The 14,630-nt window shown below is 35.4% G+C and overlaps 1 protein-coding gene across 1 annotated transcript in view; it reads left to right on the forward strand.

The window, feature by feature from the left end:
- The window catches only part of LOC142337706 (centrosomal protein of 290 kDa-like), a 270,490-nt gene that overhangs the window by 237,948 nt on the left and 17,912 nt on the right, over positions 1 to 14,630 (forward strand). Inside the window, exons 34-36 of the mRNA XM_075387155.1 lie at positions 6,671 to 6,808; positions 7,046 to 7,243; positions 7,486 to 7,646. Coding sequence (XP_075243270.1) covers positions 6,671 to 6,808; positions 7,046 to 7,243; positions 7,486 to 7,646 — 497 coding nt within the window. The remainder of the gene's footprint in view (positions 1 to 6,670; positions 6,809 to 7,045; positions 7,244 to 7,485; positions 7,647 to 14,630) is intronic.

Below are 14,630 nucleotides of genomic sequence, written 5' to 3' on the forward strand. Positions count from 1 at the left end.
TCTACGCCCTCGACATTCTGCGTTTTGCGTGATCTAAAGTTCTCTCTCATTCACAATTTGAAGCAGCTGAACTCATTTGACGGCAATTGAATACTAACAGTCAAATGATAAGTGCACCGAAATTGGTGTCCTTTTCATAATAGTGGTATATATTCAACTCAAACGAGGTTATTTGAAGCCCCCATTGAAGTAGGTTAGGTCGGAATTGATTAGAGCTCCCACTAGTCGTTCGAGAGCAATTCTTCCGGCGTTAGTCGTTTATGTTTCATCTAGACATTAGACAAAGCAATATCGGTGTGCTTGCATATATGCTGCTAGATAGTTTCAAACTGATCTAGTTTGAGTTCTTAACATACATTCGCTACAGCCATTCGCACATGTAGCTGTCTATCATTTGACGATTTGTGCCGTACATTTTCTTGTTCTTCCGCTTAGCCTCACTCACTCCACATGCATGCCACGGTGTTCCACACTTATATGAGAAAGTGAGTTCCAAGTTTGAGGAACGCAAAGCGCATACTGGTCTGGGGGGAGGCTGGCAAAAAATATCTCAAAATTCATCGGGCGTGTTTTACATAGTAATTGATGGTGACGTACAACATTGCCGGCGTATAACTGTGCCGATTATGAGAGTGTCAAAAAGTTGCTCAACTTTTCACCCGATAAATCTCGAAGCGAATCCGAAGATCTTTTTAACTAAATTAATTGAGCGCAAAAATTCTGAACCAATCACAAGGAAGTGGTGCCGTTTTGGATTTTATTATTTACCAGAAACAAATTGGAGCGCGATAATTTTTAAGCAAACAATAATGCAATTCAACAAGCATTTCGGGCCAAAGCCATGCCTTAGCGGATCGTGGGACGTGATATGAAGCTATCAAAACCAAACTAGTGATCAGCTTGCCCTGGTCCCTTTAACATCGCTTTGAAATCGTTTCGGTTAACATTTAATTAATTGCTCTCGAACGAAGTTTGAAGTAATTATTGTATATCTTTCTGTGCAATATTGCTGCCGGACCATTTTTGTGCTTTTGTCCTAGTATATTCTTTTTCAAATTTTTGAGGTCATCTCAATAGCACTTATTCCGAAATAAAGTGTTGCAAATTTAAACTTTGTGGTCGGTTTTTAAAATGTTTTATGATTAATTATCTTCTTGTTAAAGAGCTTCTAGGCTGGTTCCAGTTTTGGTACTGTTGTTGTGTAATTGTTGTGTAACCCGAATTGATACAAATCGATGGAAAATTTAAACTTCAAGCAAAATTAACTGAAATATGAAAGCAAAATTTGGTTCGGAAATTTTTCTGTTGTTCGTCGATGAGCGTAAACCTGAAATGAAATTCCGCAAACTCTTCGGTGATCAAGAAATGGAAACTGTTTTAGGAGCATTTAAACAATTACTTGATCTCAACCTGAAAAATTTCCACTCATCAGATTTTTTCTTTTTAGAAAGGTAAAATATGCATGCAAATGGATTTAAATCTTATTCTGCCAGGTTGTAAATTAATGTTAAAATCTTAAAATTCTTTATTTCTTTTTTGTTGCAAGTATGTGTAAGGATTTGATTATATTTTTAATTTTCTTGTCGCAAAAAAAGACAGGATGTCAGAAAGTTTCGACTGATTATTGATCAGAAAAATTTGATTGAAATAATGCTGAGCGTTATTTTGTACGTATTATCTGGAAACGATTGTATTATACGTATTATCTGGAAGTTCGCCGTTCGAAATTGTGGAAATTTTCAACCGAAGTCTTCACTTTGGACATTTTCACTGTCAAAATTTATCAAAATGTAGATGAACTTGGTGATTTATGATTCTGGTCTCGTACTATAGCTAGTTTTCTTCAGATACTGCTCGCCTTTTCAGCACGTTCGAAAGAAAACGTGAGGTTAATTTCATGCCCGAAAATCTTTTCCATATAAAGGTCGTTCGCACTGTTCGAATCTTAATCTTTGTTCACTTGAAATGACTTGCGGTAACCGATATTTGTAATGCTAACTTTATCTCCACTGACTTATAACGCTGATTGCTCCTCTTTAATAGCCTCCATCAGCCTTTTAAAGTTTATTATTTTGGCGCTCTCCTTTTTACGGCTCGAAGATGACTATTGGAGACGTCCTTTTTTAAATAAAAAATTCTCTGGAGTGGAGTTGATGCAGGAAGTGAAACGCGTGCAAAATTGGAGAAGGGAAAAGAGTGTGTTTTTGTTCATTGTTCATACGCTGGTTTCGAGAGAGCGAGAAATCGATTTGTGAAAAAAATTTGCTCTGTAAGCGAGCGAAAATGTTTGTTAACGTGTGGATTTTTTTCAATCAGTTCCTTTATTTGGTTTAACTTCTGTTTTCTGCCTTAAAAGTTTGAATAGGCTTTAGTAATAATATTCTGACTGAAGTTCACTGCATTTTGAAAATCTTTGGTAAAAAAACTAAACCAGTTTTTCAATTTTGGAGGTTTTTCAATTTTTCATATTTTTTGGCGGTTTCAGGAATTTTTGTTTTCAATTATTTTGAACTCAATACACACCATTTGCTTCGGGGAATTTTCACTTACGTGTGTTTTTTACACTTTTGGCGTTGAAAGGAGTTAGAAAACGTTAACCATTTTGTCAATTTCTTGCAGTTTTCCTCTTTCTCAAAAGGAGAGAATTTTTTTGCCTATTACGACTTTGCCTACTATTTATTCAATCATTGAATGATACTAAGTGCACGAAAGAAGGTTTTAATGTGAATCATTTTATATGATGCAATAATTTTTTCGGCTACTTTTTCTATTGTTATGTCTTTAGATTGAGTGTCTGGTTTATGGACGAAATTCTGGAATTCTGTTTCCGGAATTCTTACAGCGATAATTTGTTTTACTTTTTGATCGCAATTTTTGTTTCATATAAGTCGCAACTTTCACATTTGATTTCACGCAACTTTCACGTTTGACTTAACTCACTCATGTGTTAACTGAATGGAATTTAGATTTAATTCAGCAAATTGACGCGAATACGTTCAAGGTCTAAAAGAGAAATCATAAACTGGATCAACCAATAAAGGGCCGTCTCTAAGACTTAATGTTTCTCTTAATGGTTAAACTCTTAGTGTATTTAGTTATTAAAATTCCTTTGAGTATACTGCTAACAGGTGTTTTTATCTTGCTTATTGTCCTCAAGTTTAGAGACTGAATTCATCATATTTATCTAATCTAATGGAACTGATGAAGAAATTAGAACACTTGAGAAAAATTGTCGTTAATTTTCTGTTTCAATCACAATGCCGGTGATTGGGGTCAACGGCGGTTTTTTCCGACAATTTGTCTGCGATTATATAAAAATAATTTTTCGAACTGAAAATTGTTTTATCCTGTTTTTCCTGTTAATTATCCTCTTTTTTGAGGAAGTTTTGAGAAGTCTTTTTAGGCAGGTTTCATTCTTCTTTTTTTCTCCTTAAATTAAGCTTTGACAGATTTCGTCAGCAAAGATTTCAAATGTAATGTCATTAAAGTTAGAAGAGGAAATTGAAGACTTCCTCGAAAAGCTTGGTCATTTGGACGCAATAAATTGCTTGGCTAAATCTTTTTTTTCTAGTACTAATCTTTCCACTGAAGATGACAATTAAGATAAGCTATCAATTACAAGAAAAATTTCAGAGTCGTTTAAAGGCCTTTTGTGCGCGATTTGTTACAAGTTGAGGAGCTGACAGTTAGTTAAATTGAAATATGTTTTTTGGTTTAGTCGATCTGGATGTTCTAAAGAGTTGCTGTGTTTGTAGTTGGATCAAATATGCAGCAAGAATCCATCACTCTGGTTGCTGCATACGAAATATATTCGGTTGCGTTTTCTCTAAAGATGCTGTTAGCTGAAGCCAATATCTTATTCCAATCTTACCGTCATAGGGACAATTTTAAGAAAAAGCAAATTGGATCTCTGGTAACTTTGTTCAAGTGAGGTCATCAATTTCTTGATCTCTTTTTTTTCGCAATCGCGAGTATCTTTGGAAAAATGACAAAATTTGTTTCAATGCTCAAAATGCTTTTATAAAGACTTTTGTTTGTAATTTTTTAATCAGGTGATTCTCATGCTTCAGATTGTATGCTTTAGTTTTGCGCGTTTGGCATAATACGATTCAAAACTTTTGCTATTCTGAAACATGATTGAAAATATTAAATTTGGACCAGAAATTTTATTATAACACTATTAATCGATTATGAACTTTCCTTGCTACTGCTATTTTTTATTAGTTTTTTGGATGCACCCATGTAATTGTATTATACAAAATGAACACCGTTTTCGAAGGTTTCTGTCTTTTTATTAGTTATAGGATGTAAATTGGAGGAATATATCACCTAGTTCCGACTTTCAATCAAAAACTAAGCTGTGGTTTTTGAACACATAATTTTTCTGCAAAATGGATTATCAGCAGACAAAATGGTGCTTTTTGTTCCGACCCACTTTAGTGGGGCAGGAACTCTATATTGAAATGGTTTTTTGTTCCGTCAATTTTTTGCCGATCGATATATTCATTGTAGAGGGTTGTTAGTAGTATCATTAGAAAGCCCTTCCAGTGTGGAATTTAAGATTTTTTCAATTTCGTTTTTTCCACCAATTTCGTTTGACATATTCTGGATAATTATAGGCCTTGACGGCTTTCCCATGGATGAACAAAGGAACCTGTGTACTGATTTCATTTGGTAGCTAAAGTTTTCATGACTTTGAAATCAATTGTTTTAAGAAAAATGTATAAACGTATTTTTTTTTAATTTTCAGTTTGCTGTTTTTTGTCTACTTCTTAGCTAGTCTCAATAATTACAGGTTGCATATCCAATTCTTAGCGTTGAAGAAAGGCTTAATTGAATATAAAGAACGTTTTTGCATCGTTTAATGTTTTAACGGCATCAATACCGGTTTTTCGCAAAAGGATATTTTAATTTTTGTCCTTGTCTTTCGTTCTCTTTGTAGTCGAATAATCAATTCTGGATAATTATTGTTCTTAGCTGCTTCCCGTCGAAGAAAAAAGCAACCACTTTGCTGATTTCAGTTGACAGCTAAAGTTTATCATGGCTTTGGAATCAATTGTTTTAAATGTACAATGTTTTTTTTTTAATTTTGCATTCTGCTGTTTTTTGTCTACTTGTTACCTAGTCTCATTAACTACAGGTCGCACAGCAAATTATTGGTGCTATTAAAGGCACTATTGTAGGCATCTAAGGTTGTCAGTGCTCTGCCTATTACTTTAATGACTTTGATAACGGTTTTTCTCAAAATATTAATTTTTGACTATATTTCGTTCTTGAAACTATTGACATATTCTGAATAATGACGGGTCTTGATGGCTTTCTTGAGAATTAAAACAACATGTCTTTTTATTTTCATTTGCTAGCTAATGTTCTTAGGTCTTTGAAATTGATTGTTTTCGAAAATTACAAATGTTTTTTCTAACTTTTCCTTTTTTCTTTTTTATACCTGCTACCTAGTCTCAGTATGCAGAGGTCACATATCTCGTTGTTGTTTAAAGAAGGCGCAGTAGATTGTATCTCCGTTGGATTGGATTAGATTTTGATGGCTTCACGCCTTTTTCTCGCAATTCAATGGAATTTTTCTTCTGAATATGTCGTTTATTTTTGTAGAGGTACAATATTTTATGGATAATGACAAGTCTCGGGGTATTCATATTGCGGTATGAATGCACACAAAAATATTTAAAGATTTCATTTGATATCTAATCGTTTGTATTGTTTGCAATTATTTGTTTTCAAGAAAACGAACTTTTTTTTTACTTTGTGTTTTCTGCAACGGCATTGTTTAATTCGTTAAATGGTTCGAGTTAAAAGCAATTTTTTATTCATACAACAATTATTTTTGAGATGATTAACTTTTTCTGCCTATTTTGGAAGACAATTCAGCCAAAATCTGGATAAGCGGGATCGGAACATTATATGTGAACGCACATTACTGAGCCTCCTTGTTTAATTAGCTGATGAAACTTGCAGGTTCTGTTTCGAAAATCTATATACTTACTTCAACACTTTATTCTTGATTGCTCTCGAACGAAGTTTGAAGCAATTTCTGTAATCGTGTATCTTTTTACTGCAACATTTTTGCCTGACCGTTTTGATAATTTTTTCCAGAATATTCGTTCACTCCCTTCAGCGTTTTGACTTTTTATCCTGAGAAACGGGATGAACTGGTGAAGACCGAGGGCATTAAGTCTCTGTGTGGCTCTCTTTGAGCCTTCGTAGGCCCAAAGTGTGTGGATCACCGAAACTAATGAAGAAGCAGAACTTCATTATTTTGATGGCAATTCGAATTTGGACAAACCTATGTGCACAAACCCTTTTTCCTCTAGTTGTAAATTAGAATTGTGGTTTGTATCTGGGCAGTTTTTTGGAGTCAAATTGACCCGCTTTGTGTCCTCTATAGTTATTTTATAATAATAATAATAACAATAAATTGTTCTCGAGTAGGATGGACATTTGTTTGCAACACATGTGGTATAAATCATGTAACATACTAAATCTACTCCACAGTCAAGTGCTGACCAGTACCATTACTCTGGTATAAATCAATGGTGTAAATGAGTGACGTATCATAGCAAGGGAGAATAGGGGGAGAATTTTGCTAGTTTTCGTTTGTACTAATAACCTAATACCCATTTACTGAAATAGCAGAAAGTGTGTGTGTGTGTAGGCACTGAGCAAGGCATTGGGGGATGTGAGGAGTGAGATGGTGAGAAGTGCAGCAGAGAGTGTGAAGGACAGAGCCAAGGCTAATCAGGAGACACTCAATGTACAGCACATTGTGGAGAAACAGACCAAGGATCTACAGGTGAGTCACACTATAATTATGAAAGAGGCCAGTGAAAATAAGGTATATTTGTGATATAACAAGATTTTGTATCTAATTTAGCCGATTCTATAGAGTAATGTGATGGAAGAGTAACTAGTTCAATGAATAAGAGGTTTGTTATGTATCCTATAATTCATAAGCTAACTTCGACAACCACTAGAGAATAAAATAGTTTTTTTTGTTCTGTCAACTTATTGATAGGGGGCATTTTTTTAGGACCAGTTAAGTGATTCCAAACAGAAGGTGGATAGACTGAAAGGAATAGTGCGGAAGTGCAAGGAGGATGAGGTGCACTACCAGACAGAGATATCACACCTGAAGGAAGAGGTGACTAAGAGGGAGTATGAGTTGAAGAACAAACCAGAGAAAGACCACCACTCTGGGGCAGGGGATGCCAATGCCAATCTATTCCATGTAAGTTTATTGAAGAAGTACATCGCTATTTAGGAGCCAGAATAACTCTAATGCCCTCAGCTAATCTCTTATGACCTCATTTGTGATTCCAATTGATCGCGTGAGAGTGAACGAGTTTTGATTTTTCGTCAGAATAAACAGATCTCTTCCGCTCCGGTACCCAGTGTTGCCTGTGACTGTCTGTCTGTCTGTCTCTGGAATAGATAGAAAGAGTAACGGAATGGCTAGTTGTGTTGTTTTAGGCGAGTCAGGAGCCTGGAGTGAAGTTGGCACGTGCAGTCAACGAGGAGGCCAAAAAGTGGCAGAGTAAAGTGGATGCAGTGAAAGATAAACTGAGACTGAAAAGTACAGAATGTGAACGCCTTGAGAGGAGCAATCAGTTGCTCAAAGAGAACTTAGCTAGGTATCCAAATCCTCTATCCTAATTCATTTCAATTTGCGTTTTGGGAGGCAAAGTTAACTAGGGTTGTGTTTTTTTTCTGCAGTGTTACATATGACATGCTTGATTTCTAGTTATTGGGTATTATTAAAGACCGCGAGGTCAAAATCCGATAGTTTGAATTGGTCTAAATAATATTAGCGACAATTCCCCCTTTTAGTTGCGTGTTTTGTTCCTGTAACAGTTTAGTATAATAAGAGGCGGCAAATTATCTAAATCATCGAAGATAAAATGTACGCAAGATGATCATAATAGCAAAAATTCGGGAAATGCTGTGAAATAGGTGTCACGCCCCTATTTCGTCACTCATAGTTACGTGATGATATTCCTTAAAATATCCACAAATAATTGCTATAATATTCATTTAGTTTCAAGGGCATATATAGCCAGTATTTTCATCTAGGCTTGTAACCCCTAATATGTTTATGTTTATGAAAAACAACCGCAGATTGACAGTTTATTGATAAACATATCAAGTGCCTAAAAGCCTCAATATTTACTTTTTGAGTTTCTTGAAGATAAATAAATTCGCATAATTAGTAAATGACTTCATGAGAAACTATAAACTTGGTGAAGTAATTATTCTGAGAAAGTAGGTGCTAATACGGAACTTGTATATGTACTTAACAAACACCAAGAGACGTACAAAAGCCGGAAATTGCCCAACTTGTAGATCAGTAATTATTTGTGAAGGACCAATACAACTCATGGCACAGCCCTGTGGAACTTACGACCACCAGAACACCGGAGAACCAGCCTGACAATCAGTTGATTGACATCTTTGAAAACTTGATATAACTTGCGAACTTCTTGCTAATAATTATTGATTATTTCTTTGCTGTAATAATTAAAGATTAAACTGGAAATTCTCTTGAAAACTTCTAAGTTTGACAGACTTTATTAGAGTAGAAATTGCAACAAACAAAACCCTAAAAAACCAAGGAAAAGAAGTGGATATATCATGCATCCGAACCGCTCAGTAAAAGGCTGGTACTAGCTAATTACATTAAAAATATATCCGCTGAAAATCGCACTGTGAAACATCAAAATAAGTCCTTGAAAATGACAATAATTATTCCAATTTATCTCTCAAATTTACCTCAATAACACCGTATATTCATAACTCTAAAAATCAGTGCGTAGCATGGTGACAGGAGTTATTAACTGTTTTCCAGTTTAACGAACCGAAACTCTGATTAATTCTTTGATAAATTCGACTTTTTCCTTCTTTCTCCCGACATTTTCCTTTTTCGCTTTTTCTCCATTACCTTAAGAGCCTCCAATCATCCCGACCAGCTTCCAGGACCTCCTTTCCGAGCAAGATGATAATGCAGAAAGCAGTAACAAAGGAAAGAATAGGTGGAAACTGTGTTTGTGTCTTTGTGGACTAATTGCAACAACAATTCAAAAGTGCTTGAGTGGACAATAACTGAAACAAACTCAACCACAGCCGCCACAACGGACAAAAACAACACAGGGTATTTGCAAATGAGGATATTGTGAGTAAATAATTTTGTAAAATTAATTTTGGTGCTTTATTGATGTCAATTTATAAAGAACAAATTCTCCCCGCTATTAATAATTGCCGTGCTTCCCCCAATTTTGTTGAACATATTGAAGGAAAGAACATCAACTACACACAAAACCGTAGCAAAACACAAGCTCAGAGAGTAACCGCTTTCTCCTCTTCAGTTTATAAATCCATCGTTATTTATGTGCTAGATAAAGATGACAAACGTGTAGCAATTTATTGGACAGCAAAAATTTTAAATCAGAAATCTCGCAAATTTGGCCTTATCCGTAACAAACTTCAATCAGACAGAGATATTAACCTTGACAACATCATTACTGATTATCAGATAACATCAGAATAAGCTAAATTACTGAAACCATCACTTAAATATTAACTAAAAGAGGGCAAAACAAAAATTTAAACAAAATAATAAAACAATTATATTTAATTTCCCCACCCAGCTCCGGAGGTTAATGAATCAAACAGTGACTTTGGTCATTATGCTGTTGTCTATCTGAGTGCAGCTTCCACAAGGCCTGTGCGGTCGTGGTCCCCACGAATTTTCCTAGACTAAGGGGAACTCTTTAGAGGTGAGACTTCGGCGGCCCATACGGCTTCAACGATATAAGTCTGACGATTCGACCGGAGCTTTAAGAATAGGCTTATAAGCAGCCCATCTTTATTATTTCCTGAACGAATGGTTTCAGTAGTTTCTTTCCTGATATTCTTGTGCTATTCATTTAACTGTTTTCTTCTCTTAAAATCCCTTAATCTCCATTAAGTTAAGTTAAGTGAGCTATTTAATACTTTAGAACGAAAATAAGACTGATTGAACGATAAGCATATAATCTAAGCGGGTAAAAAGCAAAATGGCACACGCGCAAATCAACGTCACACCCTTCTCTGGATCAGAAACGGACAATTTTAACGAGTTTGAACAACTAATAACAGGTGCAATCGGAGTTGCAGCAATCGCAGCCGCGCAACAAGCGAACTTTTTGCAATTACATTTAAAAGGAGATGCTTTAGGATACTTTCTAACCCTACCAGAGGCTACCAGACTAGTCTTTGAAGACAGCATAACAGCTCTAAGAAACAGATTCAGACAAGACGACTTGAGAGAGATCAGAATAATAAAGTTGGAGAACCAAAAGTTTAATCCAAAACAGACAGTGAAAAATTTCTTAGTAAAGTTGAGAAGAGAAGCAAATGAAGCATATCCAGCACCTGAAATAGTAGTAGCGGCAGCAGGAGGAGGTGATGCTTAAGCTCGTAGATTTGAAAGAGACAGCAGCAAGAGATTCTGCCCTTCAGATGTCAGAAAATCGGAAAAACGAGCAAATAAAGCGCTTCTTTATTAAGTCCATGCCGAATTGGCCTAAGCCTAAGCTCTTAGAAAGGCCAGACACAGATACAATCGATCAATTATGCATCTTAGCTAGCCAACAGATTGCAATAAAGGAGATCTGTAACAGAGAAGAGTACTTTGATGATGGATTTAATGAAATAACCGAATCAAACACAGATAAAATGCTAAAAGCAATAACTGTTATTTCAAATAATCAAAAAGAACTTGAGCAGAAACTTGAACAGAAAGTAGCATCTAAAAATGAGCCACCACAACAAAGCCCAGTAAACATTTTTACACCACATTACCCTCAACAAGTCTGCAGACAAAGTTAGACAAAATTTCCGCCCTCAATATCAAAATTATCGACCAAATTATCCTCTATCAGCCCAATTATTGTAAATTTCAGCAAAACTATTGGCCCCAGCAACAGTACGCCCCCCGTGCTAATAATTACCGAGAGTTTAGACCACAATTTAACCCTCCTAGACCATATCATCCTAATGAACAGCCACAAACTCGGAATTGTTGGACTGAACCTTCAGATAGCCCCCCCATTTGTTCACCCAGCTTATCTTAATAGACCAATTTATCGGTTCCCTACTAAGAATACCCCTGCAAACCTTCTTCGACAGGGAATAGTTTATGATAGCCCAGTACCAGCACAAAACCGATATGGTAGTCAACAAGCAAATCAGTTTAATCGTGCAAGTATTCCTCAGAATAGAACTATGAGAGGTATGAATTATCCACTTAATCAACAAAAAACTAATAAAGCCACCAAACTTTAAAAAACAAATTAAAAATTATAAAAACTCTGTTAATTATTATAACGAAAGCACGTCCAGTCCTAGTTTAGATAAAGTAATAGAATCAGTTTATAATAAAAGTAACAAAAAGCGTAGAAAACGCAAAAGTAATAATAATAAAGGTAAAGTGAATAATCCTGTGCAACCCTCAACACAAGTACCTCAACCCACACAAAAGCCAGTAGCACATGTTCAACAATTATTCAGCATTGTCCCACTTTTAGGTAGAACATTATCCTATGTTAAAGTTAAATTTAATTGAGAATTAGAAAGACACGCACTAATTGATACAGGAGCATTTGCAAACTTGATAAGCCGCGAGTTTTAGAAGGAACTTATTAATACAAATATCAATTCAATAACAGAAATAGAAAAGCCTGATCTACATAATGTCAAAATGGAAAACGGAAATATAGTTAAAATTGACAAAGCAAATAAAGTTACATATAAATTGGGCACACAAACATTCACAGAAGATTTCCTTGTTCTAATTGTCACAACTCCTGTAATATTAGGAAACCCATTCTTCGTTAAACATAAAGTTAGCCTCTGCCCATGACAAAGTTACTTTAAATTCCCTAATCAAACTCTGCAAATAAATGAAATAAAGCCAGAGAAGCAACCCAGAAGAGTAGTAAAACGTAAAAAATTCGGAGTTTATATACAGAAAAAGCAAGTCTTACAACCAAATCAACAAGCAGTTTTAGAATGCAAGCTTTACGACAAACTAGAATCATTCACTGACATTTGTGGAGTAATAATTCCAAACGAAATCTTTGAAAAAGACGGCGAAGTAATATTAATGTCCTCTTTAAGTAAAGTTGCTGAAAATAATAATCTTTACATCTATGTCCTGAACGTTCCTGACCACCCAATTACTATAAATAAAGGCGAAGAAATAGCCAAATTCTCATTCTTAACATCAGACCAAGCTGAAAAGTTGTTAGAAGAAGACCCACAGTTAATAAAGTCGCAAAAATGAGTGAAAATTATTTAACAGAAATAAATCAACTAATTCAAGTCACAGATACCCCAAAAAGAAAAGCTCAACCAGCAAAGCAAGCTCCAGAATATGAAAAATTGTGGTTCCCAACGCCTGAAACGTGCCCTGATCCGACAAATTTGACGCCCTTGCAAAGAAATTTTTGAGCAATTGCTGAAACCTCAAGAAATGGAGAAATTAGATCCAAAGGGTAATCGTCAGGATAAAATCACCTTTTTGAGCAAGTTTCCGTGGGAAAAATCTGCCTTCAATGATGAGCAAAAAGCACTAGTAGGTGAACTACTAGTTGAATTCAGTGACATTTTTGCAAAACACAGATTTGACGTCGGATTTGACGTCCAGAAAGAAGTATACCAATTTATGAACAAGGACCTCCAACGCCTGTCCATCTAAGAAATGAGCTACAAGGAGAACTAGCATTAATGCATTACTACGGATTGATAACAACTTTGTCCCAATCAAGATATAGTAGTCCCCTTTTTGCACAACGAAAGAACTCAGGAAGACTTAGACTATTAATTGACTTGAGAAAAGTAAACCATTTGTTGAAAAACGATTCAGTGAATACGAATTTCCCGATTTCAAACATGAGTGACTCAATAAACTACTTTGCCGGGAAGAAACTGTTCACAAAACTTGACTGTTCTCAAGCATATCACTGCGTGCAAATGGCAGACGATGTATCAGTGCAACTGCTAGCATTTAACTTTGCTTCGAGAACTTATGCTTATAAATGTCTTGCCCAAGGATTGAATAAATCAGTAACTGGATTTAGCTCATTTATTAGACATTACTTGGACCCATACCTAGCTTCAGGAAATTGTACCCAGTTTATGGATGATATCGGAAATGCAGTAACAAATTTTGAACAATTGGTACCCTCTTTACGAGAAATCTTTTTATGTATACGTCAATCGGGACTGAAACTGTCGCCCGAAAAGTGTGAAATAGCAACAGATACATTGAAATTCCTTGGAGATAACATCAGTGCAGAAGGAATATCATCAGAAAAAGCAAAAATAACAAAATTCCTTGATAAATTCAAAATGCTGAAAACAACAAAGCAAGTAAAACGCTTAATCGGCTTCACGCAATTCTTCCGCAATTACATCCCTAACCTAGGTTAGAAACTAATGTCATTTTACAAGCTCCTGAAGAAGGATGCAGTAATAGAAACCACAGAAGAACATGTAAAAGCATTAGAAGTATTAAAGAAGGATTTAATGGAAGCAACAAATGTAACATTGCGATTGCCAAAACCAGGCTTACAGTATCCATCTTTGTGACGCTAGTTACCACGGTGCAGGGTTTGTACTAATGGTGGAAGACTATGTAAACGAAACTGGAAAGAAAGAAAAGAAAACATACGCTCCCGTATCGTTTGGATCGCACTTGTTTAGTGCCACACAATTAAAATTCTCAATTTATTACAAAGAGTTCCTAGCTTTGTACTATGCACTGGGTTACTTTTCGCACTACATTTGGGGATCAAGTAATTAAGTAATTATACTCACTGACACCAAAAGCCTCACACAATTCTTTCAGTCAAAAGTAATACCGCCATCTCTTTGGAATTGTTTAGACAGAATACTTGCCTTTAACACAGTAATTGCTCACATTCCTGGACGTGCTAATTACGCAGCAGATTTCCTCTCTCGAATGAAGAACGATAAAACAGCAACAATGTCTTGAAGATTAACGGATAGAATTCCAGTTAAAGAAATAGAAGTTGATACAGAAGCACAAAACCCCGATGTTGAACTGAACGTGTTATTTGATACTGACAATATCTGTGACGAAATAAATAATGATGAAGTAAACTTCGGCAAAAAGCATGGACTCTACGATGAATACAAAAAACGACATACTAATTCCCCAATTACAGAAATTCAAGGACTATTGAAACTAAAAAGAAAGCAAGAAATAAATTCAATTGAGTATCCAAATCCATTAGATGAAATCCCAGATCTTACAGACAACTTAATTAGCCTCAATTTAGCAGACTAACAGCAAAAAGATACAGACATTAGAACAGTAAAAAACTGGATTCAACAAAATAATCAACAACCAGATTTAAAGTATGCTTCAACCAATTTAAAATGTATCACAAACATTTAAACAGATTAGTTCTTAAAGGGAATGTCTTATACCGGAATTTTTATGATGATACTGGAAAAGTACTTCATAAACAATTCTGCGTACCTAAGCATTTGTGGAAAGAGACTATATATAGGCTCCATAATTCACAAAACAGCAGGTCATTTAGGCATCAAAG

The sequence above is a fragment of the Convolutriloba macropyga genome, chromosome 4 (genome assembly GCF_964194025.1).
Source record: "Convolutriloba macropyga chromosome 4, txConMacr16.3, whole genome shotgun sequence".
Taxonomy (NCBI): Eukaryota; Metazoa; Xenacoelomorpha; order Acoela; family Convolutidae; genus Convolutriloba; species Convolutriloba macropyga.